This window comes from Pieris napi, chromosome 10, assembly GCF_905475465.1.
Source record: "Pieris napi chromosome 10, ilPieNapi1.2, whole genome shotgun sequence".
Taxonomy (NCBI): domain Eukaryota; kingdom Metazoa; phylum Arthropoda; class Insecta; order Lepidoptera; family Pieridae; genus Pieris; species Pieris napi.
This window is the reverse complement of record NC_062243.1, coordinates 2,063,479-2,091,226: the sequence shown is the minus strand read 5'-3', so window position 1 is coordinate 2,091,226 and position 27,748 is coordinate 2,063,479. Positions and strand designations below refer to the sequence as shown.

Sequence of the window (27,748 nt, the reverse complement as noted above, 5' to 3'; positions counted from 1 at the left end):
TAGTAAATAATATCATGATAAATACATTTATATTAATAAATAAAAGGCTTTAATGCCTCTTCGGGTATTCAAACACTTCGAAAGCGCATGAAGTCAAGCCGTCAGGAATTGTTTAAATATCACGATTGAACTGTTATTAGAAAATTTTAATATGTTTATAATTAATACATGGCAACATTTTCAACTTTTTTCCCGTTTGCTTTACTTTCACGTTTTTATGTGGGAAAATGCCAGTATCGTCATTAAAAAAATATATTTTTCCTGCCAGAACGAAGAATTATAGATTGTCTAAACTTAAAACCAAAGGTCGGATTCGAATAGGCTGACTTATGAAGAAGCAAGTGACGTCAATATATTCAAAATTAAATCATTCGAAAACACCGGAAAAAGACAAAACTATTGCCATAATAATAAAAAAAAAACACCGGAAATAATTATAAATTCAACTCAAAAGCCCTTCGGCAAACATAATGCCAGCTGAAAAGATTTTCTTGTTAGTTATGCTAATTAGTACTTTAGAACAATCATGTTCGGTTTCGCCTGCTTTTTAAAGATTTAGTATAGTTAATTCTGCTATATATAGGTTTGTTTTGGTTCAAGAATCTTCTTGCATATATTCTTCATAGAATGTTTCACGCCTGTTTTGGATGTTGTGCGGTGGGCGTTGGAGAAGGCTTAAAGCATTGAAGCAGGAAAGCTGTGTACATGACAAAAGCTATCGATAAAGCTATCAATGCGTACATAAATATATTTAGTTCCGGCTGACGGAATCTGTTCTTCCGCAGCCATTCCAAAACCTCTTCTTCGGCCATAACGTCACCTGAAAGTTGCAAAATTTATCGTTAATTTTTACCGCTTTTTGCATGTAAAGATCATCAAGACAAGAACATCTTCATAAAGACCACAACAAGTTTGATTATTTAAAATGTTGCACAAATCTGATAAATAAAAAAACCTTATTCATAAACAACTGACAAATTCATAAAAACTAAATCAATCTAATTCCATTCTTTAACTGAAGTGCTTTTTATCCTTTTCTGTTAAATTATGATTACGCTATGATGAAAAGAGACAGATGAATAATTTAGTTGAATGGAGAAATTTGACTTATTTATTATTATTTTTTTTTTTTAAGACAATTCACACCAATTGACCTAGTCCCATGCTAAGCTGGTGAAGCTTGTGTTATGGGTACTAGGCAAAGAATATACAAACATATGATAGATAGATAGACATATAAATACATATTCAAAACACCCAAGACCTAAGCACAACACCAAATGCTCATCACATCGATGTTCGTCTCAGCCGGGGATCGAACCCGGGACCCATGGATTCGCAGTCAGGGGTACTAACCACTAGACCAATGAGTCGTCGTTATGAAATGGGAAAGTAATAGGTTTCATCCCAATAACTGGAACTTGACATTAATGCTAAAAATTATGTTCCTTACCCCTGTATATACTCGGGAACCGTTTCCTAAAGTATACGATAGCGGGTAGTTTAGTCACGCCCCATTTGCGAGCATAACGAGGGTCGTGCATCTTCACAAATGTGATGTCTAAATTATCAGTTTCGCTGTCAATGTTCTCCAGTTTGTCCAGGACAATTCGGCTTTCCGCTGAGTTTTCATCTAAAACGTAAAATTTTACGTGAATTCAGATTCTTGGCGATTTTAAAGTGGCGGAGAGTAAATTGCCAGCTCTTCTCTTTCGTTCTACGCCATTGATTTGAGAACTGGCAGTATATTTAAAATTAGAAGCATTTAATATGTTTTTCTTTTTTGACATTCATAAGTGTGTTTTATAAAATTTTTGTTTTATTTTCTAATAAATTACCTATTTTAATTTGTGCTGTGTAAGAAGTTTGAAGAATTTTATTATGTTTTGCTAAAAATAAACTATGCTGACATGCCGTCTATGTATGAAAGCTATTAGTGATGATTTGGTAACCAACAGTACTTACAGAAATAAACCGCCAAGAACTCGTTCTCCTCAAGAAGCTTATCAAGCATTTTCCGGTTAACCTCTTCAATTTCGTTTTTGATTTCAAAAACTTCTTGAGACGTCAGCCATTGGAGTACTCTATCTACTTGATGCAAGTCTCCATCGTATGGCATCGGAACTCTCTTGCGGAAATACACCAAAGACGGAATATTTATGATGTTATATTGTGCGGCTGCCTCTGCGCTTGCAATTTTCACAAAATCAATACCGAATTGATCCACTTCACCGTCTATTTGTTCCAATGCTTCCAGAATTTCTTGGCATTCTGGACAGTCTTCGTCATCGTCTGAAAAGTATTGGAGATTTTAAATTATATGCTATTTTACAGATATTTAAAAAAAACCTAGGCTCCTGGACTCTGAATGTGGAAGATATGTATCAACTATTTTTTTTCCCCAATCATTGAAACTTAAAACTTGTACCAGATGGCCAATTTAGTTTAACCGAGTATATTTTTAATCCAGATATCCAGTACTTTTATCATCCAGGGTTTTTCTAAGAAAACTTACAGAAGAAAACAGCCAGTAAATGAGACTCATATAATAATCTCTCCAACATTCGATCATTGACAGATTCTATTTCATCAGCTAGTTCACGATTTTCGTCGTCAATCAACCATTCCAGTATTGATTCCTCATTTTGTAAATCGCCTTCAAAAAGTAGTGGATTGCCGTTTCTGTAATTTCAAAGATAAAACTTTCTAGTTTTTAACTAAGTGAAGTTTATGGTGATGTATGTTGCAAATACATATCTACGCCTTATGTTTTTTGAAGGATAGTGATTAGTAAAATCATTTCCATTTATTCTTTTTAACGTGATCTAACGAGGAAACCAAATTTCGAAGTCTATTATTAATTAAATTTTATGTATTCAATTCAATTTAACGAGAAAACTAAGTAAGTATAAGAAATATTATCATTGAATAAGTATAAAGAATATTATCATCATTCCATTTATTCCTCCTTTCCGGAGAACGGGTTTTGGCTGAAATTCACCGATGTCCAGATTGAGCATTCTGTTAAACGAGCTGGATCTGGACATCCATAGTTCACCTCAGACTTTGAGAGCGATTTTCGTATAGTGTTTGTTTAAATTTTATTATTGTTTTGATTAATTAATTTTATAACTTCTTGTACATGCTATGTTTGCCTGTAAGTGCTTGACACATTGAAAACTGTATTTTATTTTTCTTCTGTCAATGTATTAGTGTACCAAGCGTTGGCAAGATTTTATAAATAAATAAATATGATAATGTACCTCAAAAAGAAATTGTCTAAAATTTTTGTAACAATAACAATACCTGAAATATACCATTGCAGGGAATGTCTTGATTGAATATCTTTTTGCCAGTTGAGGATCTTGAATTTTGACCATATGTATACCATATACGTCACACTCGTCATCTATATTCTCCAGCTCTTCTAATATGTGATCACAAATATGGCAATTTAATTTATCTGTAAACAACACAAAATATTACTTACTGATATTGCAAATAGCGTTATCTTAGTGAATCTTCTTAATTCTTAGCGAATAAGGAATCGTGTATCAATAGTGTCCTAAATATAAAAAAAATATATTTACAAGAAGGTCAAAACTGTGATTTTAGAAACGCCTTAGAATCAGTAAAAACTTAAATTGAACGCTTACAGAAATAGACGGCTAAATATTGAGTTTCATCCACCATTTTCTCTAGCATAACACGGGTTATCAGTTCAATGCGATCTTCAGTTTTCTGAGTTATCAACCACTGCAATACTTCCTCCTCTTCCGCTAATGATCCTTCATAGACATTGGGAATGCCATTTTCAAAGTAAACCAACACTGGAAAGTCGGTTGCTCCAAACGACTCCGCAATAGAATAATCTTGAGTTTTAACAAATTTTATTCCATGTCTGTCGCAATCGTCATCTATATTTTCTAATTCTTCCAAAATTCCAGTACATTGCTCACAGTCCAATGAATCTGAAAATGTACTTTTATTATTAAGTTTTGTTTTGTGTTGGTGTTGTTGTTTGATTGACTCGGGCTAAACATCACTCTAGGTAATACGTCACGACTATGGTGATTTGTGGAGGTAAAACTATCTACACATACACAATATTTAGATGGGTCGTAGGTATGTAGTACACAAATAATGGGTTTATCAGAGTGTGCCAAAAAGCATGCTGCATGCTTGCTTGGATTGAGTACTAAATATTGGATAGGTTCAATCTATTTCATAATTCTCCTGAGTACCCTCTATCTCTGGTAATTCAGCCTCGTCGGGGTCTTTGGTAAATTTCTTTTTAGTGTTCTTTGCTGTAGATTTCGCATGACACAGTTCACATAAAGTTCTGTTCCCTATTAAGAAGCAGAATAATTATTATAAATTAAGAACAGTACTGCCTATACTTTACTTTTAAAAATACGTAGGTACTTTAATATTGTATTATAAAGTGTTTTGTGGTTAACGAATTTAGTGTAAATCTTTTTTACACTCCAAATAAATAGACTGTTGGACGCCGCCATATTGATAAAAAATTAGTATTAGATTCCTGACAATACAGAGTCGAATTAAACTCATTTTCATTGTATTAATAAAATATAACTTACAGAAATAAACAGCTATCGAAGATGAGTCTTCAATTAAATCTAATAGTTCCTGACCCTCGAGCGCTTCTATAACATCTCCTGCAGGATTTTTTTGGACGAGAAGCCAACTCAATAGTTGTTGTTCATCATATAAATCCCCTGAAATATTTAAAGCGTGTAAACATTGAAATATTTTGATCTCCACGATCTTTGAAAAGTGCCAAGATAATAACTGTCAATGCCTCGATCACCGAAATATTTTACTTATTTTTATTTTACGTTAGATTAACTTTTTTAAGTTAATAAGTGCTAAATGTTTCATTCTTCATTTCTTCTGCCGTTGTCATTCCTTCAATAGTCAGGATACATTCTCAAAGATAACCCTAAATAAAATGTACCTAAGTTTTTCATTCATCCACCATTATATCTACATTATAAAGTTAATAAGGAATTATTACCAGCGTATATAACAGGATCTTTGGAACCCATTTTGAAAAAGAGAACTGCTGGTAATGCGAATACACCGAATTCTTTGGCCATCTGTCTATCGTCAATCTTCACAAAGTTGATCCCTGCTCCATCCGCATCATCATCTATGTGTTCGATCTCAGCCAGCACTCGGGGACACTGTTTGCAGTCATTACTGTCTAAAACATGTAATATATGCAATACCATCTAAAATTAAAATCTGTTTTTCTTAAATGTATTTAAGTAAAACCAATTTCAGAGGAAATAGCTAAAACTTAATGTTATATGTGTCTCTCGACATTCAAATATAAATAGTAATTTAAACAAGAAACTCACAAAAGAATACGGCGACATAATCCGACGTTTGTCTTATTTTCTGAAACATCTTTTTGTTCACTTTCTCAATATGATCAGTCAGTTCCATATTTTCAGGATTCGTTAACCAATCTAAAATTTCTTCCTCATCATCCATATCGCCATCGTAATTAATAGCCTTTGTTTTCCTGAAGTATGTTATTCCAGGTGGATTTCGAAATCCATATTTCTTAGCCATTAGACGATCGCTGCATTTTACAATTTTTATTCCATATTCAGCAGCTTCATCATCAATTAATTCTACGTGTCTTAAAATTCTTGGGCTACCGGGATCCTCTTCTTTATCTAAAAATGTATACTAAATCATTTAACCTGTTTTAATAGGCATAAACATTTCTAAAAATTGTGTTTTTTATATTTGTAAATAAGTAGTACAAATACGACAGAATTCTGAGTTTTTTTGGATTGTACAACAAAACAAAATAGATATCCGATTAAAATGCGGAGAGTTTGTTCGGAAATTTCAGGTCCGTTCTATACCCTTTTATTTAAGAACAGGCACCACATATAAATTAATAATAAATAAATCACTCGCTACAACATATTTAGGTCTGGGTCGCAGATTTTAGTATCCGTTTCATGATCACATAAATTTAGAGTCTTATAATAGTTTTACGTCCATAAGTAGAGTAGCGTAGAGTTCATAACTATATTAGCTACTTACATAAGCGATGATTTGACTTTTTTTATACTAAAACGCCTCTTTCGAAACATGACAATTAATTACAATATTGTATTTATTTGATACTTACAGAAAACAACTGCCAAAAATTCCTTGGTTTCAATGTATTTAAATAGTTTGTCTCTGTTTATTTCTTCGATGCTTTCATCTTCTTTTTGTTTAACCATCCATTCCAGAACTTCGTTTTCGTCAAAAAGATTACCTAAAATATTTTTAAATTTATTGCTTTTCTGAATCTACCTAATAAAAAATATATAAGCAAGGATCCACATCCATTTTTGTATATTTTAAAAACTCACCATTAAACATCCAATAATTGACATGCGTGGACTACTATGTATTATAATACCATGCTGACATCATTCGTGTATAATAATAAAATATATAATTAATTAAAATGTATTTATTTAACAAAAATATTGTACCAGCGTCGACTCAACAGATTCAACATAACGAATAAATAAAATTAACATTCATGCGAGATGTCGATCAGACAACAAAACTTTAACATTATTCACAACGCTAGTACTGGAGCAAAGTTTCGTGACTTCTGTCTCACAGGTTGATATTCTTTTGTAAAAACTATCTTGTATTTACTTAGATATTAATTTTTAGACAAAAGTTTATATGATCGACTTACTAATCTCAGACGCATACATAATATAATAAATAAATAATATGAAAAACAATAAAATGTAGCATTGCATTTGCTTATAATTGCAAAAGAGAGATTAATTGTAGATACCTATTATTAAAGTGGCGATACAAAATACATTAATCTAATTATACATATAACAACAGAAAGAGTGAATTAAAAGTAAGTTATGTGCTTAATGAGATTCCATGAAATCTAGAAAACTATTTATGAACATGAAATCCTTACAACGATAAGTCTTTCAATGTGGCAAAGTAAGTGAAGTTAAAATGCCTCTGTGTTGTGTCATCGTTAATTTCTAACATTGGAATAAAATTTACAATATACATAACGATTTATACACCAACTTACAAAGTTTCTAAATATCCCAATATTTAAAGTGAACGCACGGCACGGTAATATTGCCGTGTACAAAATTATACATTGGTCATGATGACAGAACAGTATAGGCTGCATCGAAAATGTTTAGATCGAGATATGCAGCGAAAAGTCAAAGTGCAATAATTATAAAGTAAACTATAAACACCTCGCGAAGTGCTTGCAAGGACCAAGGGACACGAAGTTACTGGAGATGTTAATATAGCAGAGGAATTTGATGCAGCGTTAGATTTAATAAAATAACTAAGTTACAGACTTTTGGTGAGATTTTAAAATGCAATCGTGTCCACTTGATACGCGCACGCGTGTCTAACAACAATATCTTATGATATTCCTGCTAGAATTACCATCATTACCACCACCAAATGTTTTCAGAGTCGAATAAACCTTTTTTTCCTTTGCCTTTTTCTGGCCTGGCAAGTGCTTTATTCTTTCCCTTAGTAGGTTTCTCTGGTAACACTGGTTTATCCTTTCCAAGCTTCTTCGCCGGAACTTTGGTCGGGGTCGCCTTGGCTACTTTCGTCGGACTTTGTACTTTAGTGGGACAGCACTGGTATGGTTCGTATGTCACTTTTGGCACAGCCGGTTTCGCCCCCAATCCAATGTAGAAACAGCGATCGCCTGCAGTCAGTAAAAATTTATGGTTTATACCGGCATATTGAAACCAAAATAACAGTTACTTGCGTTAATATTGTGCATATTTAAAATTAACCACGCGAGAGAAGAACGCGTTATTAATCTTACATGTTGTGTTAGTAATCATAAGAGTTTAAAGAAGTTTTTTAATTGCTAAGCGTTCGCGTATGACTGCAGGCAACAGCTGGTTATGGACCCATGCGGGTTCGTTTCGATTATCGACCATGCAGATGTGTAACTGGGGACATCTGTGCGTGTGCCTCCGTGCAGGGACCTCTCTACCGATTAGTGCTTACTCAATTACCTGCAAAGGCGGTTTTTAGGCTATTTGAATTACTTTCTTCATCTTCAACATCGTCCTCGTCATCGTCATCATCGTCGTCGTCGTCATCATCCTCATCGTCGTCATCATCCTCGTCGTTGTCACTATCGTCATGGTCTTTATCATCTTCATCATCGTCGTCATCGTCGTCATCATCATCGTCTTCTTCTTCGTCGTCATCGTCGTCGTCATCGTTATCGTCATTGTCATCATCGTCTTCGTCGTCATCATCATCGTCACCATTTACACTTACTCTGTTTTTAGGAGAATAAGATTTCGAAGAACTTAATCTGGAATTGGAACTCACTATCCTTTTTAATTTATCAGGTAGTTTCGAAAGCTTTTTAAACCTATTATTAATATCGTCATCGTCGCTATTATCGTCATTGTCATCGTCATCATTGTCGTCATCATCATCATTATTGCGGAAACGTGTATTCCTATTTTGTTGCCTTTCACTCTTGCCACCTTTGACGAGTTTGCTTGGAACGGCTCCTGGAAAAACCATCTTCAAAGTTTCCATTTTTGTCGATACGACTAAGTTCCATGAAATTTTCATTTCTTATTTTCGATATGGCTAATAATGCCTCATGGACCCAGTTATTATTTTAACATCTGCATTGGCCATTATAACAATTAGCTCATATTCGGTGGGTATCTTCACCTGCAGGCATTAGTAACTGTCATGCAAAGTGACGTAGCTCAAACATACAGCATTTTAGGCTTAAGACTTTTGAAAGAATTTTTGATGTCTAGAATGATGTCATGCATGTATTTATTTTTTGTATATAACATAGAAATAATTAAAGATAAACCAATTATTGTAACGTTTGAAAATGGATGTGGATTCTTACTTTTTTGATCTATTAGCCACTGGAGAACCTTATTTTCGTTCTTTAAGTTACCTATAAACAGATTAATCATTTATAAATTATTATACGAAATAGTTATATTTAAATAATAAAAAAATAACATATGTATATACTTCTAACATAAATTAATATAACAAAAAACAATAACTAACCTTAAAATATAATAACTAAAATATATTATTAAAAGGAGTCCCTTTAGGCAAGGTTCCGAAGATACTGGCAGCGTTCCTCATTTGAATAGCTAGGCTAAATCTTTGTCCGAGGTAGCTGCCAGCTCTTCGGTCTCCTGTGATGTCGACTAACCTTAAATTATTTACTAACCATACAAGTTTTATCTCCTTGTTATGAAAATAAACTCTCCTTTCACGAAGCCTATTTAAAACTTACCATCATACATGATTGGTACTCCAGTCTCATAGTATACCAACGCTGGAAAACTAAATATACCAATATCGGACGCAAGCTTAGAATCTTTAGATTTCACAAACTGTATTCCATGTTTGTCGGTGTCATCATCAATTGTTTCTAATTCTTCTAAAATCTCATCACAGGTATCACAGTCATCGTTATCTGAAAATACATGCGTATTTAAATCGTTACAATCTAAAAGTATAATTATAAAATCTTCTTTTTATTTGTAGTTTATTATGTAATAAATAATTATAATGAAAGGAATTGCCTACTTACAGAAGAATACGGCTAAATGCTCAACATCATTAATGAGGTCTTTTAACGTTTTTCTGTCTACATTTTCGATGACTTCTGGCTGTGAGTGTTGAAGATCCAAAACCCATTTTAGAATGGCTTCTTCGTGCATCAGATCACCCTCATAGATCGTTCTGAATTTATGTCTGTAGAAAGCTAATGCTGGTAAGCCTGGCAAATCATATTCCTTCTCAACGCCTTCATCGGATGTTTTAATAAAATCAATATTTTCTTCTTCACATTCATCGTCAATATTTTCTAACTCGCTTAAAATTTTCTGTGATTTTTTATCACTTTCCTTATCTTAAAAAAAAATGTTAGAATGAAAAGTTTTTATATACATTTTTGTAACTTTAAAAAAAATTACAAATACTTACAGAAGAAAACTACAACATGGTCGTTTTCCTCTAAGATTTTTTCCAACATCCGGGAATTTACTTCTTCAATTTTTCCTGGAATTTCCAAAGTGTCTTCATCTGTGAGCCATGCAAGGACCTCGTCCTCGTCCTCAATGTCACCTTTAACATAAGTTTTAAAATTATAAAAGTCCATCTAAATTTATTATAACCATGTATGTAAAATAAATTTGATTAAAATTTTCCTATATTTTAATCAAATTTATTTTATTAAATAGGCAACCTTCATATCACGTCATTTTCTAGTTTAATTACGACAGATGATGAAATAATATACAACCACATTATAACATTCATAATAAAAACAATTAGTACTGTTTTAACCGAATTTTAATTGTCTAGCTATAGCTAGCAGGTTATAACCCGATTTTGTTCCAGTGAAATCGGTGAGGCATTGTTTTAAAAGGTCTGGATTATTATTATTTGTTATATAAATACAGCGTTATATAATGCTCGACACTATACAGAAAAAACAAAGTGGAATTAAACAGAACAAACCCTTAAATATTAGAGGTTCCTTATTCCTGAAGAATACTAATGCTGGGAAAGATTTGATTCCATATTTCTTAGCTAACGACGTATCTTCAGTGGTCACAAATATTATTCCCGTTTCATCCAATTCGTCATCAATGTTCTCTAGCTCCTCCAAGATGTTATCACATTCTTCACCTTCTTCACAGTTTCCGCCTATAAAGGATATATTGTATCAAAACCGTAATCCATACCAGTGACTTATTACTAAGAAAATTCTGCACATTCGCGGCATATACTAGTCGGACTTTAAATGGCTGTTGAATCTTCCGGGAATTATTATAAAGTAATATTGCACACAAAAATCTATTGACATGAAGAGTGTTGACAATGGCTGAGAATTGTTGAGCAGGTTTTTCCGCAAAAATATGTTAAGAGATTAAATCCTTTTTGCGCCTGGTTTAAGATAAACGTAAATATAACCTCGTGATTTTTAAACCAATCAATGGACCTAGAAAACACTTAAGTTTACACATATGTTATAATAAACAATTAGTTACTCACTGAAATAGACGACAACATATTCATGCTCTTCAATGAGATCTGTTAGAATTTCGTCAGTAACCTCCTCAATGGTTGCGGTGTTTTTCTGCTCAATCAACCATGCTAATACTTCATCTTCATTCATCAGATCCCCTTCGTAAATAGCCGGGATGTTATCTTCAAAATATACTAAAGTAGGGAGGTGATCAATACCGAATTCCTTTGCTTCCTCATCATTGTCCATCCTGACTATAACAATTCCTTCTTTCTCCAATTCGTCATCAATGTTTTCCAGTTCATTCAATATTCTTATATCTTGTTTGTCCTCTTTATCATCTGAAATTGTATATATCACATAGTATATAATGATCAAAAATAGAAGGGTAAGAAAACACACACAATATATGTTTGTTAAAATTCTGATTTGATCGCACATTTGCCAAATTCTAAGTATCATAAAATTAAGGTATGCTTATATCAGCATCATATATAATATATATATAACATCTTAATGTATATTAAGATATTTAAAATTAAACTGATAAATGATTATTTTTTCTGAGAATTCGTTATATAAGAAAGATATTAAAATACACTTACAGAAAATAACAGCTAAGTAATTTGCACTGTCTATAAGTTTGTCCATCATTTCATCTGTTACTTCGGGAATTTCACTGTGACGTTTCTGATGAATCAACCATCCCAAAAGTTCTTCTTCCTTCATAAGATCACCCTCATATACATGAGGAATACCCTTTTCGAATAAGACCATGGTTGGAATTGTTTCAATTCCATATTCTTTAGCTTCTTTATCGTCATCGATTTTCACGAACGCAATGTCGTTTTGGTCACATTCGTCATCAATGTTTTCTAACTCGGCCAAGATCTTTTGGCTTTTCTTTTGGTCTTTGTCATCTGAAACGAATAAATATGCACTATATGTGATTTATTTGCTAGTTCTTATTCAAACAATTATTTAAAAAATATTTTGCCGGATTAAAATACAATATAATTATTTATTTAAATTGCAGTACACGCAAGCACAGATTTAGAGAAATCTTTAAGTTTCGTTGGCGCCTTATTTGCGGTATCACAACCCCGGAACCATTTATTTATTTAAAACTTAATTTCTACCGTTACAGCTTAACACTAATTCTAAAGAGAAAAAAACAAAAAAAAACAACCTAAACCATCCCATAACAAATGATGGCCACTCTTATGAATACAGTTAGTGTTAAACTGAATAAGTCAGTTCTTTCAACGTTATATGCCTTAGGTATATTGAATATATATTTTAATGTTTTGGCTTTGATTTTCAGCGAAATCACAATTATTTCGAATTTGGTAACAGCAACGACAAAATAATATAATACCTATAAATAAAATAAAAAAATAAAAATAGCCTTTATTCGAGTACACTATAACTACAGTAAGTCCATATCTTTTAAGTTTTACACTAGTACTCGACCTCCGATGGAGTGAAGGCCTCCTCCAGATTCTTCCACTTATCCCTATCTGATGCGACAGTTTTCCAGTTTTTTCCCGCTATCCCTTTTATATCATCTTCCCAAGTTTTCGGTGGGCATCCTCTCTTTCTTCTTCCCACTGGGCCTTTCCAAGTAAGGGTCTTTTTGACCCATCTGCCATCACAAAGGCGGCCAATGTGACCGGCCCATTTCCATTTTAGCCTTTTTGTATAAGTTACAACATCCTTTATTTTTGTACGACTTCGTATCATCTTGTTCTTTATTTTGTCTCTAAGCTTCAAATTTAGAATGGAGCGCTCCATAGCCCTTTGGCATACTCCAATCTTCCTTATTAACGCCTTGTTAAAAATCCAGGTTTGGCATCCGTATGACAAACATGGAAGTATGCATGTATCCATGACTGTTCTTTTTATAGTTAAGTTATGGTTGGATTTCAGTACTTCTTTTAAAGCCCAATATTTGTTCCATGCTAGGTTTACACGTCTGTTTGTTTCATCCACATGTCGGTTTTGACTAAACGATATTTGTTTTCCTAGGTAAATGTAGTTTTGTACATATTCAAGAGACGTGGCGTTGACAAAAATTGGTCGTTCTTTGCTGTTAGTCATAACTTTAGTTTTGGAGGTATTCATTTCTAGGCCAATGTTTTTACTTGCGCAGACTAATTCGTTAAGCATGTCTTGTAGCTGCGTCGCACTGTTTGAGAAGATAACTATATCGTCGGCGAATCTCAAGTTGCTTAGATACTGACCATTTATTTCTAACCCTTTTTTCTCCCATTGAAGGGTTTTCATTACGCTCTGTAGAACCGTTACAAATATTCTAGGTGACAAAGGATCGCCTTGTCTTACGCCTCTGCATATTTTTATTTCTGGGCCAATTCTGTCTAACTTCACGCGGCTTACGCTTTGCTGGTATATATTTTGTATGAGTTCTATTATTTCATAAGGAACATTACATTCGCCAAGAGCTTGCCACATGCTTTTGTGAGATATGGTGTCAAAAGCTTTGGCGTAATCAACGAAACCTAGGTATAGGGGACAGTTTTGGTCGATATATTTTTCTATAATCATGTCTAAGGTATGAATATGATCTATGGTAGAGAAGCCTCTTCTAAAACCAGCTTGTTCTACTGGTTGATATTCTTCGGTATAATTTGACAAGCGTCGTTCTAGACAGGAAGCGAACAATTTGTACATACTTGGTTGCAAGCTTATCGGGCGGTAGTTGCCCACATCAGTCGGGTCCCCTTTTTTATATAGTAAAATTATGTCAGACCGTGCCCATTCTCTGGGTATTTTTCGTGAATCCATAACCATATTAAAAAGCCTTGTTATGGGGGTTGCTAACAAAAATCTTCCAACTTTTATAGCTTCATTTGTTATGCCATCTGGTCCACAGCTTTTGTCTTTCTTTAATTGTTCCATAGCTTTGATAACTTCATAAGTTGAAAATCTTTCAGTCGATAAGTTGTTGTGATGGATTTTGAAATTTTCTGTATTATTATTTATATTATTATTAGGGCCATATAACTCCTTGTAGAATTTAGAAGCTACCTCAATTATTTTGGATCTAGAGTATGTTGTCGATGATGAACTGGTTTTTATTCGAGGTATCCATTGTTTGGTTCTGTTAAGTGCTCTAAAACCTTTTTTTATACTCCTTGATTCTGTTAGAAATTTCTCTAGTACTTGTAATCTATGTTTTTTATTGTCTTGTTTAATCATTTTATGTATATTTTTATACAGATATGTTCGTTCCTTCTTTTCTACGCTGCTTAAATGTGTTTTATGTGTCAACTCGTTTCTTCTGGATATCAGATCCTTTATGTGATTTGAGATAATATAGCCTTTTCGATTATATCTATTTTTAGTTTTTAATGTAACGGCTCTTATGCTTCCCGTTAGTGACGTCTTAATTTGGTCATAATATTTGTTTACATTGCCTTCATCAATATCTTTTATGTCTTTTATTTTGGTTTCTAAGGCTTTTAAATATGACTCTTCGTCTTCTGGGGATTTAAGATAAGAGTATGCACTATTTTTATATTTTACTCGACTCTTTTTTAGGTCTTTTACTATATATGTGCATCTTACAAGACTGTGATCGCTGGCAAAAGATAGATTGTGCACCACTTCAATGTTTTGTATATGTCGCATGTCATTTGTTAATATATAGTCGATTTGACTTCTTCGCTTTTTGGGGGAAAGCCAGGTCCATAGGTTTTTTATCTTCTTTGTAAATTGAGTGTTTATTATCTTTAAGTCGTTTTCACGGCAAAATTGCAGGAGCAGATCTCCTCTTTGATCCCGTTTACCAAAGCAATTTGCACCCATTACTCTTTCTTCACCAGGCAACCTTTTTCCTATTCTAGCATTAAAGTCACCTGCTAATATAAACTGCTTGTTGCAGTGCTTCATAGCATTACGTACTTGTTCATAGAATTTTTCTAACTCATTGTCGCTTGCTTCGGAAGTGGGTGCATGGACTTGGATAATGGACATATCTAAATTTATTATTCTTAAATTTAAAATGCAGATTCGTTCTGATACACCAATAAAACTCTCAATGTATTGCTTGAGTCTTTTCTTTAAGAGGAACCCTACGCCTAAGTGTCCCTTTCTTTCACCGAAGTAACAAAATATATGTTCACTATCCTCTTCAATGTTGTATCCTTTTCTTCTTATTTCTGATAAGCCAATAATGTCATACCTTATTGAAGCAACACTTTCTTTAAATTCTAGGAGTTTTTCGTCTGATGATAGGGATCTCGCGTTAAATGTACAAATAAATATATGGGAATTTTCTGTTGCGGGAGAGATGTGATGTGGTGGGTGAGATCTGTTGAAATTGATTGTATTTGTTAAGAATCGTGAATTTGGAGGGTAGTAGTCGCTGAGCCCCACGGTGACCAGCCGGCTTGGGGTGGTTGGTGCATGTTTTCTTTCGTTGTCCTTTGTTGGTGTTGATCTACAGTTAGCATTGTTTTTGTTCCGGTTGTCGGGGGCAGTTAGTTGTTTTTTGATACCTCTGAAAGTGAGCTAGACCTTCCCCTTGCTATATAATTTAATAAATTAGGTTTTATTACATCCTTTGTATTCGTTGCAGTTGGCATCGTTGCTTTGTTAGGGTTTGACCTCTTTTGTGTAGGTGATATCGGCGAGCCACTCTGTTCCCGCTTCCTTTTTTCACGGCCTGGATCATTTGGTTTCTTAACGATTAGCTTATCATATTTGATATATGCAAAGTTACCCTTGTTTCTTTCTTCCTCTACTTTTGGTTGCAGTTGCTTTCGGGTTTCTAATATGTGTTTCGGGTAGTCTTCTTTTACATAGATCCCAGATGGAAGGCTGGATTTATTTTTAAGTATCAAATGTTTTTTCCAATTTGTCGACAAGGAAACGACAACTGGCCGATTCTTGTTAGTTTGTGCTCCAATTCTGTAAACATTGCTTATTTCTTGGCTGTCTAGATGTAAACCTGTATCTGTTATAATTTCTTTGATATAGTCTACCAGTTCAGATTCCCTTTTTCCCTTTTCTTCAACTCCAAAAAATACCAAATTCTTTTTTCTTTTATCTATTTCCATTTGATCTAGTTTTTGTTCAAGTTTTGCAATCTGAGTTTTTAATTTTTTGTTTTCTTGAATAATTGAATCCATCTTATCATTTATCGCTTCCATAACGTTTGTGGTTACAGCTGATGTTATAGTTAGAGTTTGTTGGTTTAATTTTTCCTCTAATTTTTCCCAAAGCATTTCGATATTTTTATCCATTTTAGGGAAAAGTGGAATTAATAAATTGTAACACCTTTTAGTAATTTTTTTAAATCTTGCAACACTGCCCGGCACTGCTGCGTAGGTTGGTACTAGATGAGATGTCAGTTGTCAGACGCGAATTACGATTGAATTGTGTAATGGCGGACTATGAACTTTCACTTTACTGGGATATCAGAAGTTGTTTCGGGATTGTTTTACGATATAGTTTTTAATCGCACTGTTTTTATAACTGTATTTCTTATCTTTGCACTTTTCTTATAACTTTATTGGTGAATTGTAGTTGTATGATCAGTATTTTGTCACTTTTCACTATTTAATTACGGAGCTCAATTTTGTACGTTAAAACAGGTTATCTAAACGAATAATACCTATACCTACTAATAAAAAATAATGTTTACATGACAAGCAGGTAATGTCCGTTTGTTGGATATATGAAGATTAAATATAACTAACTAAAACAGTTTTTACTTACAGAATAAAACGGCAACATATGGCATTTTTTCGATCATCAAATCCAGCATTTCATCAGTAATGTCTTCAATTTCGTCACTCTCCGTTTGGTGCTTAAGCCAAGCCAATACTTTTTCTTCCTCTTCCAAATTGCCTTCATAGTAAGTTGGTATTCCCTTCTCGAAGTATAGCAACGTTGGTAATTTTTCAATGCCGTACTCCTTTGCTTCCTCGTCATTGTCAATTTTTACAAATGCAACACCTAATTGGTCACATTCATCATCAATGTTTTCCAATTCAGCTAATACTTTTTGAGATTTTCGATCGTTGTTGTCATCTAAAATAAATAAATTCCAATAAAATCTTTGTACAATCCTCGTGATATTTATCATAAATAGTTCTTTTAATAAGTAATACTTACAGAAAAGAACAGCAACTGTTTTGCCATCTTTGATGAGACGGTCTAACATTTCATCGGTTACGTCTTCTATTTCATCCTTTTCTAACTGACCAACCAGCCATTCTAACATTTCATCCTCATTTTCAAGGTCACCTGATTGAAAAGAAATTCGCGTAAAACATAAAGTATCATCTATTAGAAAAACAAGAAAATTATATAATCTTACCGTCATAAACATTGGGGATTTGTTTCTCGAAGTAGACTATCGAGGGAACATCGTCAATGCCGAATTCTTTTGCTGCTTTTTTGTCATCGATCTTCACAAACTGGATACCGTGGCGGTCGCAATCATCATCTATTTTCTCTAATTCTTCTAAAACTGTCATGGATTCCTCATCACCATGATCATCTGTAACCATAGAATATAATGTAAATTCTAAATACAAAAAAAATCAGTAAAGACGCAGTCAAAGAAGCTTGTAGACTTAAAATATTGCTTAGAAGGAAAGTTTCCTAAAGTTGACTAAATCGCACAAAATGACGATGTAATATTGTATTCTTTAAATGAGAATGGTACACGTTTACAAATGATTTAGATATTGATTAATTATGGAATAGAAATTAATAACACCTTAGAATTACTAACCTATGTACGGTCAATTCACGCAGATCAAATGGTGGACAGTAATAATATATAAAAATAAATACGAAATACTTACAGAAAAGAACGACTAAGTTATCTACATTTCCTATAAGAGTATTAAGGGTTTTCGCTGTAACATCCTCGATCACATCTTCTTCGTCCCCAGTCGATTTGTTCGCAATGAGCCATTCCAGCACATCTTCTTCGCGGCTTAGTTCACCTAAAACATTTTAGTATAATTGCGTGTAAAACGTGGCGTTTAAAAATACTTAATAAAATTTTTACAAACTTCATAGAAAGCATGCTTTTGGTTATATAAATAGCTTGATATTACGTTTACATTTGTAATTTAATTGCTACTCAAATGAGTCACAGACCTTCGTAGATAATAGGTATCTGATGCCTGTAGTACACAAGTCTTGGCAATTCTCCAAGACTGTATTCTTCGGCAAGTTCCTCGTCGTGGATCTTTACAAAGCCTATACCGAGCTGATCTGCTTCATCATCAATATTTTCTAGCTCCTGAAGTGCTTTTGCACATTTCTTACATTCAGGCTTATCTGAAACATGACAAGTGTATTAGAGCGGTTTGTCGTCATAAAACAAGATCAAATGTCACTATGACATGCCTCGTTTAGGATTCGAAGCAGTGCAGTTAAGCGTTGACGAAATATTTGTTGTGTTAAAAGAAAGTTAATAAAGTGTGTGCTTTAAAGCGTCGTGTCGTGCAAGTGGTGGTGAGAGTGCTATAAGGTGAACGTATTGGGCTTTGCTATTTCTATCGTTGCAAGGAGGGTACATTCTTCAGTGGATTAACCGGGTTGAGAATCTAACATTCTTCGAAAGGAAGTCAGACCTGAAAATCAACTAACATTTCTTACGAGGGAGCAGTTCCGGAAATCAACTAGTCATTCAAGAATCACAAACCATGTGCTATCCACCAACTAGTGCTATATAATTTATATTTGCTTAGATACGTCACGTAAAAATGTGAAGTGAAGTGTAACTATGTTTATATAAATATTTATGTAGACTGCAAAGTATTTAGGTCAAGGTCATTCTATCTGAATCTATTTTCGGTTAAGATACAAAACTGATATAAGGAACATAATAGGTGGAGTGAGGAAATTGTTCGCCAGTTGTAATCATGACATGTCGGTCCGTCAATCCGAGCTTGCTTCTGAGACGGAAATAGAACATCTGAAATAGCTCGCTCTACAATCCAATAGAGCAAATGAGTTTTTGATTTTCTTATTCGCAAACTCGCTACGCGACTTAACGAAGAAGTTTCTAACTAGATTTTACCGGCATCTAAGGATAATTCCAGATAGTTTGGCGTCTGATTATGAATATCGGATATGAATCTGCATGTTACGACCACTGTGATGTGTTGTCTTTGCCAATTTTTTTAAATGTAATAGGAGGCAAACGGGCAGGGCACATCTGATGTTAAGTGATACCGTTGGACTGACGCCTATGGACACTCACATTGCCAGAAGGCTCGCAAGTGCGTAGCCGGCCTTTTAAGAATTGGTACGCTCTTTTCTTGAAGGAATTCGAATCGGTTCGGTTCGGAAATACTTCAGTGGGTAGTTCCACATAGTGGTGGTGCGCGGCAAAAACTGCTTTAAGAAACGCAAATGCATAGTCAAGTAATAAATATCGATAAAATCTTTCGGAATCCAGAAGTGCCCGCCGCGCATAACAAGCGGAAAGCACGATCTATGTAAAATAAAAACTAACTACGAAGCAAAATACCAGCCACAACGTTAATACTATGAGGCATGCCGCCATCTGAAGTCCTTACTTACTGTTCATCGGGCCGCAATTTTTGTGATCGGGACCTACGTCAAAAATACTGTCAACACACAGCACAACGTTTTTCCTTTACAATCATTGATGTACGTTTTATAAATGATGGCAATAGCAATATTAACTACTCTTATTATAATTATTGTTTTCTCTAAATTGTTAGTCAAGAAAGGCCTCAACTTTTACCATATTAGCTCATTAACAGTATTCATTTTAGTAAAACCACGTGGGACATACAAATACGTACAAAAGAGCACAGCTACGTATTCAGTATCCTCGACGATTTTTCCGAGGATTTTTTGATTGACTTCCTCTATCCTGTCTGGAAGGTCCATTGCTTCTAAGCTCGTCAGGAAATCCAAAACGCTCTCTTCATCCATAAGATCTCCTAAAATTATAGAAAAACATAAACTTTTAACCAAGTTATCAAAACATTTGGAAACATTGGTTACTTTTTTTTTTTATAGAACAGGGGGCAAACGTGCAGGAGGCTCACCTGATGTTAAGTGATACCGCCGCCCAGTGATAATGCCAGAGGGCTCGCGAGTGCGTTGCCGGCCTTTTAAGAATTGGATTAATTGGGCTTTCACGGCAAATAATTCTCTACGAGTTATCACACGTAGAGTTCATTTGTTATTTTAAGTCATAGTTACAGTCAATCTTACTGTACTGTATTATTAATTAAATCTGATCACTTGCCAAAAACATCAACCTCGTAGACATATCTGCATCTACTACAGATACGAGGCATCAATGTCATTCAAACTGATTTGATATTTTTATACACATTTAGTCCAGTGGCAGTTTCACAAATTTTCAAGGTATAGGCTGAGAAGTTTTTGGGCTCCACAGTTGTCATGTCCAAGATTATTTTTACAATCCAAGAATTTCGTTGAAATTGCACGAAAAATAGTGTTTTGAGCACACCATCCAGTTCGCAGCCTCCAACCAGTAGTAGGACTGACATGTATGGGTTCAGGGTTGATAGAGGGAATGGGGAAAAGGGGAAATACATTTTCTGCAATTTCGCTCATATGAGCTCATGTGAGCTGAGGGTGCAGAGGTCTAGAACTAGCTGTTTGACTTTAGAATATAGAAGTTTTTTACACCAAATTGACAAATGAGAGGGGACATTGACAAAATTTATTGCAGACTTCTTAGTGAAACATCAGAAAACCATCAGGCCAACCATCTTTTTCATTTCTAAGGGGTAGCTGAAAAAAATAAAGATTGCTTTCCAAATTCGCCTCCCTAAGCTCCAGCCTACTCAGCCTCCTTGTAAATCTGCCACTGATTTAGTCTAAAATACATAACACTGCTTAGAAATATCTATTTTCGAATGTTTAAGTGTATCTGCTTCGTATTGATCTATATCTGTAAACAGATGCCCAGTGAAAGTGTTTTACCTTCGTAAATGATCGGTTCCTTCTCACGGAAGTACGTGAGGGCGGGGAATTTCGTGATGCCATGCTGTTTCGCCAGCCTCTTATCATTGATCTTCACGAAGTCTACGCCAAAGGAGTCCGTGTCATCATCTATTTTTTCTAACTCGTCTAGAACTTTGTCGCACGTGACACAACTTCTTGCATCTGTAAATTCAAGTCGAATTTCATATCTTATATTATAAACTACGTTTTCAAAAATAAAAACTTATAAATAGAAAATTAAAACAAATTTAAAAAGTTTAGGCAGCATTTACTGGACAGGAAGAGAGAAGAGAGGAAAGCACCAGCTCTGGGATCACCGGTACTATGTACCAGTCGCCAACCTAAATCTTTAATTAGCACCTGTGCACTGCAACCCCACGGCCCAAGAGTCTACTCCAATTACTCCGTTTTCAATTAATCTTATTTTAATTTGAAATATAAATATGTTTTCTTTCTTATGTTGTTATTGAGCAAGACGGATTTAAGAATTTTAAACAGTATTAGAAATGAAGACAGTAAAAATCTTTACGATTGTAACCGCATAAATGAGGAGGACAATGATTAACTGTTGACAAGTGAATTCTCAGTGGAGTTATGATAACTACATTATTAATTTCCTTGAGTTTCTTTTAAAATATCTGGAATATTTCATCAAGCGCGCCAATATTTCAGAACGATTTCAGAATAATTCAGAACAGATTAATGCCAACAAATATTTATAAATGACAAACTATAACAAATATATAACTCCTGAAAAATAGCAAATAAAAATGTACATTAATTTGAATAAAAATTCGTAGTTTTGGTTAAAAACTAAACACGTAAAACCACACATTGACGACCCGGCCCACATTACGAGCGCTGTGCGGTTTTAAGAGAAAACAAATTTCAATATGTTTGATGATATGAAGATGATACAGAAGAGTCTATTAAATGTTTTTGTTATGTAAAGCAAGGGTGAAATGGGCCGCGATTGCGTTACCGGTATTTAAGAATTTGTACGCTATTGTAAAGGAGGTTTAGTCGAATTGGTTCGGAAGTACTTTAAATAATAGCTGGTTCCAAATGGTAAACTACAAAAAGTGCCTTACGAACGATAAACATCGAGGTAATACGGTAAAATGACTTTAATAGTTAATACTGATGAATACTAAACTACTTCATGAACTTATTTAGGACCTCTTTTTAGTTAACCTTTAGTGAAAAGCCAGGTATACATTGGTAAATACCGAACACGTTTTAGCAAATTGCAGCGGTTAGAATAATACAAAGTAATGTTTGTTTTATTAGAGAAAAATATTAAAGTAAGTAATATTTTATAACTTATCTACGTTTTTTTATAAATAAATATAATGACACACCTTTTACTATAACAGGTATAAAAACTCCTTAAATCAATCAAATTTGACCGATCACGATGGAACGAACCACTCCCAATTATGATACTGATACACCCCAAGTTCGAAAAATAGGTCGGTCGACAGACTTCCGAGAGACTCAAAGCCAACTGTCAGAAATTTCATTCATAACTCAGACAAATGAACGATAATGAATGAAAACAATGACAAGTAGTATTGGCGATGCGTCTCACGAGCTACACTCGTAAGTGAATAATATGCTCAATTTCATAAATAAAGCACATTGTACATTAAGGGAATAAAGTGAGCAATTACAAGGGCGTACTTTCAGGCACGAATACAATAATGAAATAAATTATTGTCATTATTTCTTTTTTTTTATTCGAAGGTAAGTGGCCTGTATCATTGTACAGTTGAATATAAAAACTTTTTTGTCACATCAGACCTCTCAGAAATTGACTTTTTTACAGCTATGTATAGACCGGGACGTAAACTTCTGTTCTGCCTTATAATAAATAAAATAACGTATTTTCCGCCAGGCGCTATATAAAAGATTTTATCGTATCGACAATCACACTTTTTCCTCGGTTGCGCACATATGTAATATTAATTCAAACATCATTACTTATATATCTACACTAATATTATAAAGAGGAAAACTTTGTTTGTTTGTTTGTTTGATTGTAATGAATAGGCTCATAAACTACTGGACCGATTTTAAAAATTCTTTCACCATTCGAAAGCTACATTATCCACGAGTAATATAGGCTATATTTAATTTTGAACAAAAATAGGGTTCCGTAAGATATTAGGGTTTTTCGGACACAAGGTGTAAAAAATCAACCAAAAAAGTTACTTATTTTGCGTACTATGCCTAAACTATTAAAGATAGAACCATAAAATGTTCTAAGTAATTGTAGATCTTATAAATATCTACAAAAAAATCACACTATACCTATTTATGTCGAGTGAGGCACAATAACCATAAATGATATAATGACATGGCAAAACGGCGTTTGCCGGATCAGCTAGTTGATAATAAACTACTTTCTTATGAAATATCGAAGCTATGTGACAAGTCACGTATGTTTTTTTCAATGTGTTTTGATAAACCCTTTTCCCTTTAATAAAGAAGCAATATATTTTAAACCACCAAAGATGACAATTAAGTGTTTGACCAGTACTCAGGCAAGCACGAGTGCTAAATTTTGTAAGCGTATCTGTGTTTATTCACAAATTTCTAGCTCACTTTTAATCACATATAAACAACATATGTAATCATTTTGTTTAAAACACAAATAAATCGGCTTTAGAGTTATTATCCATATACCTATTTTTGGAGGTGCCAAGGGGAAAATACACTCTTTCATTAATCTTGATACAACTAAAGGTTGTTTAAATTGCTAATTTTACTTATTTTCTATTAATCGCCTTGTCAATTCAGTTCATTCAGGCCCAGCACACATGGTGAAACGCAACTGCAACGAAACTGCAACTACTAGTTACTTTTGAGTTTCATTTGAGTTTATGCCATAGATACCTTTGGCATAAACTCAAATGAAACTACTAACTAGTTCTACTAACTAGTTCTACTAACTAGTTTGAAACCGGTTTGAAACGCGTTGCAGATCAGTTGCTTTGAAACCAGCGTGCAGGAAACTCGTGTCGGATTTGGTTCTGTCTGGTCTCAAAATCGGAATGATTGTGACTAATTTCATCATATTTAGGTTGCGGCGTGTGTGGAAAACGTTTGAAACTGGTTTCAAACCTATAATTTCAAAAGGGTTTCGTTGCAGTTGCGTTTCACCATGTGTGCTGGGCCTCAGTTATATATTGATATGGTACATGACTTATTCGTAGCGGTTTTCGTAGCTACACGCTACGGATATTATCTTTATATCCTATGTTCTAACTATGTGACAATTTTTTCGCACCCAAGAGCATTACATGATCACAATTATACACGAATGTTTTTGTAAAAATCATTTAGGAATTAAACTACTAATTATTTATAGATTTCTGACTTGTATATTTGAATTTTACTTTTAAATAAAATAGTAATAAATGTGACGAGAGCTTGAGGCTGCTACTCTCATCCTTGAGGTCGTAGATTCGAACCTCGGTGACAATGGACTTTTCTTTGTTTATGCGCATTTAACACTCGCTCGTTCGGTAAAGGAAAGCAAGGTGAGAAAACCGGCATGCCTTAGATGCAAATAGTTCACCGCGTCCAAGCAAAGAAGACGTATCTCCTACTTACCTATTAGAAAATGAACACAAAAGAGATTATATAAATCTGGGCCCTAGATGAAGTTGTAGCGGTACTATTAGTGGACAAGTAGACACTTGATAAATTAGAACCATTTTTATAAGACGGTTTGCGAATGATATCACGTTAAATTCAAATAGAAAATAAATCCATTCGTACAAAGGTCGAGTTTGCACCTACAACTTTAAAATTTTCATTCATTTTACAGTGAGCTTTAGTATTTTAATAACTCGTTTCATTACATTTTATGCCTTCTAATTCCATCCGAAAACATTTGCATTTTGGTTCCACAAAATCAACAAGCTAACCAAGATTTAACGACTATAAAAGTGATATTTAAAGTATCTGAATCGTTTGTCCGAGAATATCAGAGGTGAAATGCTAAAATAGATTTTACGTAAACGATGGCACAGTTCATATTCAGATATACATTATATAAACTTATCAATGTTATAGTATCTGTGGGAGTGTAGTGATAGTTTTAGCGTTCCATTTTCAAAAGCAAATACATAGGATTTGTGTATCATTCATAGATTTTAACCGCTATTGAGTATATTGTTTTTAACATACCCTTGTTACAAAATTACGTAGCAAAAGATTTTTGATTATAAAGTGAACAATTAGAGGGAATGTTACATGTATAGGTGTAAAAAAAAGGCCGAGAGGCCAGGGCATTCGAAATTCTAGGCTGAAAACCGAAGAAGTTCACATATAGAGCTACCTTCAAAGTAACTCTTGATACGTCAATGCGTATATATAACTTTATTATAAAAAAAAACTCCGTAAACTTCACTCGATTTATGATCAGAATCCAAAAAGCGGGGTATATAGAGTTAATACGGTATATTATATTCATTTATATTGTGATTACTGTTTCACTAATATATCTTAAAGCTGCAAAGTGATTCTTGGTACGCCATGTGTTTGTAATTTTTACAAATGTGCCTACATTTAGGACTCATAATCTTTTAGCATTTAAATGTAATTCTTTTCTCTATAATGCCTTAAAATATGGCATAATACATTTATTCGGTATTTTAACATTTTCTATATACTTGCAAAGAATGATAAATGTCAGGTTAAAAGTCTATGAATTGCTAAAAAACTATGTTTAAAGTTATTTGTTTCTAAACTGTGTTCATTCATTCTACAATGATATGTATTCATTTACTGTTTCTTTATCGGTTTAAACTAGTAAAGGCCTTGTATAAATAATGTTCAGCATATGAAAATATTTGATGTTATTAGTTTACGGACACGTCTGGAGACGTCACGGCCATGCGCGGGCGTCTCTGTTTGTAAATTAACTAGCGAAACACTTTGTTATTTATGTTTGATGAGAACCATAAAAAAAGCATGAGTGTGCTCTGTGTAAGCATTACTAGAACCTTGGAAAGAGAAAAGATAAAAGCGATTTTAATTACATTTTATCGGAAAAATACTAGATTTTGTTAATCAAGTAAATTATGCGACGACTTTGGAAGAATTCCAAGCCTAGCATTTGTACGACGCACGTTTTCGTTATTATATCTTTTCTTAAACACATTATACCAGGGTCCTTCTATTTTTAACGTAAATTGCTTGTTAAACTTTGAATTGTTGCAATTAATTGGTTAATAATAATGGGTATTTATACGCTGAGATAAATAACGAACGGAAAATTCTTTAGAACTGGAATATATGTAATTAAAGGAAAGTGAAAGGTTAAGCTTCTTTAGTTCGAAATTTAGTTAAAAATATACTTGTTATCTTGTAAAAACATAAGCGTACATTATCAATAGCAACTAAAATTTGGCCGTTTTGGAAAGTTATTGTGTAAAGTCAAGTATTAGGTACATATACGAATTACGGGATGATATTAGTTTGACTAAATTGAGGCAGAGGCTGCCGTAGGTATCTAAAACACTATTGTTATATATTATCATCTATGTAGACGAGCTGAAATATAATTAGAACACATAGAGAGATGACATTCACCTTTTGCCAACACACACACATAGCATTTTTTTAATAGTTAACGGGCGATTAGCGGATACGGCGCAAGAGTTGGCGACAAGTGAAAATAGCCGGAATGCCAACAGCACGTAATGGAAATCTATTTCAGAGGAACATGCGGCATACACTGGTATCGCCGGGGCGGGCGTAGGCGCTCCGCGACCTTGGTGGTCGAGCCGTGGAGAGCCCCGCCGCCATTTTAGGTGACGACGCGGTCGGGTCGGGTTTTATTGTCTCCGTTGCATAACTCGCTCGCCAAAATATCAGCGAAGCGACCGGCGACCGCCGAGGGTCAAGCGGGGATCGGCGACTGAGGACTCGCGGCGCGGGATGGGCCTGGCAAGCCGCCAACTTACACCAGAACACGGCTACGAAGTCCTTGTCGGTTAGAAGTCGTTCGAGCTGCTTGGCGGTGACCTCCTCGATTCGGGGCTCGTGGTCTGTCTTGGGAGCTGACTTGCGCGCGGCAACTGACACGAGCAACAAAGCCACGAGGGCCGGCACCCACCGAGCCATGGCGAGATCGCGCGCGGACTGACGCTTCGGCCGCCCTGCGCGCGCGCCGCCCGCCCTCGCCGCCCGCCCGACTAACGCGCATGCGCACACACTTGAACTTCACACTACGATGTTTTGTTTACACTCTCGTTTAATTAATTCTTCACTTTCAGGCGCTAACTAATCCCGTTTCCATTAATGAGTATTGAAATACGATAACGGGAGTTTTCTAGATATTTAACTTTTGTATAGTTAATTCGCTAAGTAGGTATTTATTTCATGTATATTCATGTACGCCCTACAACCTTCAAACTATAAATGTTTTGTCCTTATCATTCTCGTGTCACTTTTCATATAAATAAAGGTGACAAACATTTCTTAACTTGTCGCGACTAATCGTAGAACTATGCTTTAGACACACGAAAAATCCGTGTTTCGCAAGCATGCTGAAGCCTCAGCTGTCAGATCTTGAATAAACGTATGAATATGTTATATGTTAAGCACTTATACACATACATACAATTATAGTAC

The 27,748-nt window shown here is 34.4% G+C and overlaps 1 protein-coding gene across 5 annotated transcripts; it reads right to left on the bottom strand.

Annotated features, from left to right (window-relative positions):
- Positions 1 to 492: 492 nt before the first annotated feature.
- LOC125053115 lies at positions 493 to 27,253 on the bottom strand. 5 transcript variants are annotated; one of them, XM_047654330.1, is made up of 26 exons: positions 27,079 to 27,253; positions 21,080 to 21,262; positions 19,921 to 20,061; positions 19,673 to 19,705; positions 18,239 to 18,421; positions 17,938 to 18,081; positions 17,445 to 17,627; positions 17,240 to 17,371; positions 16,841 to 17,155; positions 11,704 to 12,018; positions 11,125 to 11,439; positions 10,588 to 10,776; positions 10,051 to 10,191; positions 9,656 to 9,976; positions 9,356 to 9,538; positions 6,176 to 6,307; positions 5,385 to 5,708; positions 5,039 to 5,227; positions 4,602 to 4,739; positions 4,245 to 4,349; positions 3,657 to 3,971; positions 3,307 to 3,463; positions 2,516 to 2,682; positions 1,966 to 2,292; positions 1,454 to 1,633; positions 493 to 820 (listed from the first exon to the last, which is right to left on the bottom strand). In XM_047654330.1, the coding sequence occupies exons 1-26, from the start codon at positions 27,236 to 27,238 to the stop codon at positions 633 to 635; spliced, it is 5,160 nt and encodes a 1,719-aa protein (XP_047510286.1). In that variant the 5' UTR covers positions 27,239 to 27,253; the 3' UTR covers positions 493 to 632. The 5 variants fall into 5 exon arrangements, with proteins under 5 accessions (XP_047510286.1, XP_047510288.1, XP_047510287.1 ...); XM_047654332.1 differs by lacking the exon at positions 4,245 to 4,349; XM_047654331.1 differs by lacking the exon at positions 19,673 to 19,705.
- Between the last annotated feature and the right edge of the window lie 495 nt (positions 27,254 to 27,748).

Bases quoted from the DNA above. Each gene is read 5' to 3' on its own strand.
- LOC125053115 (XM_047654330.1), bottom strand. From the start codon at position 27,238: ATGGCTCGGTGGGTGCCGGCCCTCGTGGCTTTGTTGCTCGTGTCAGTT. The intron at 10,777-11,124 runs GTGAGTAACTAA...TATCCTTTATAG, and splicing joins ATATGTTGTCGTCTATTTCA to GCGGAAACTGTGAAGAAGGT. The intron at 821-1,453 runs GTAAGGAACATA...TGCAACTTTCAG, and splicing joins GTTCCCGAGTATATACAGGG to GTGACGTTATGGCCGAAGAA.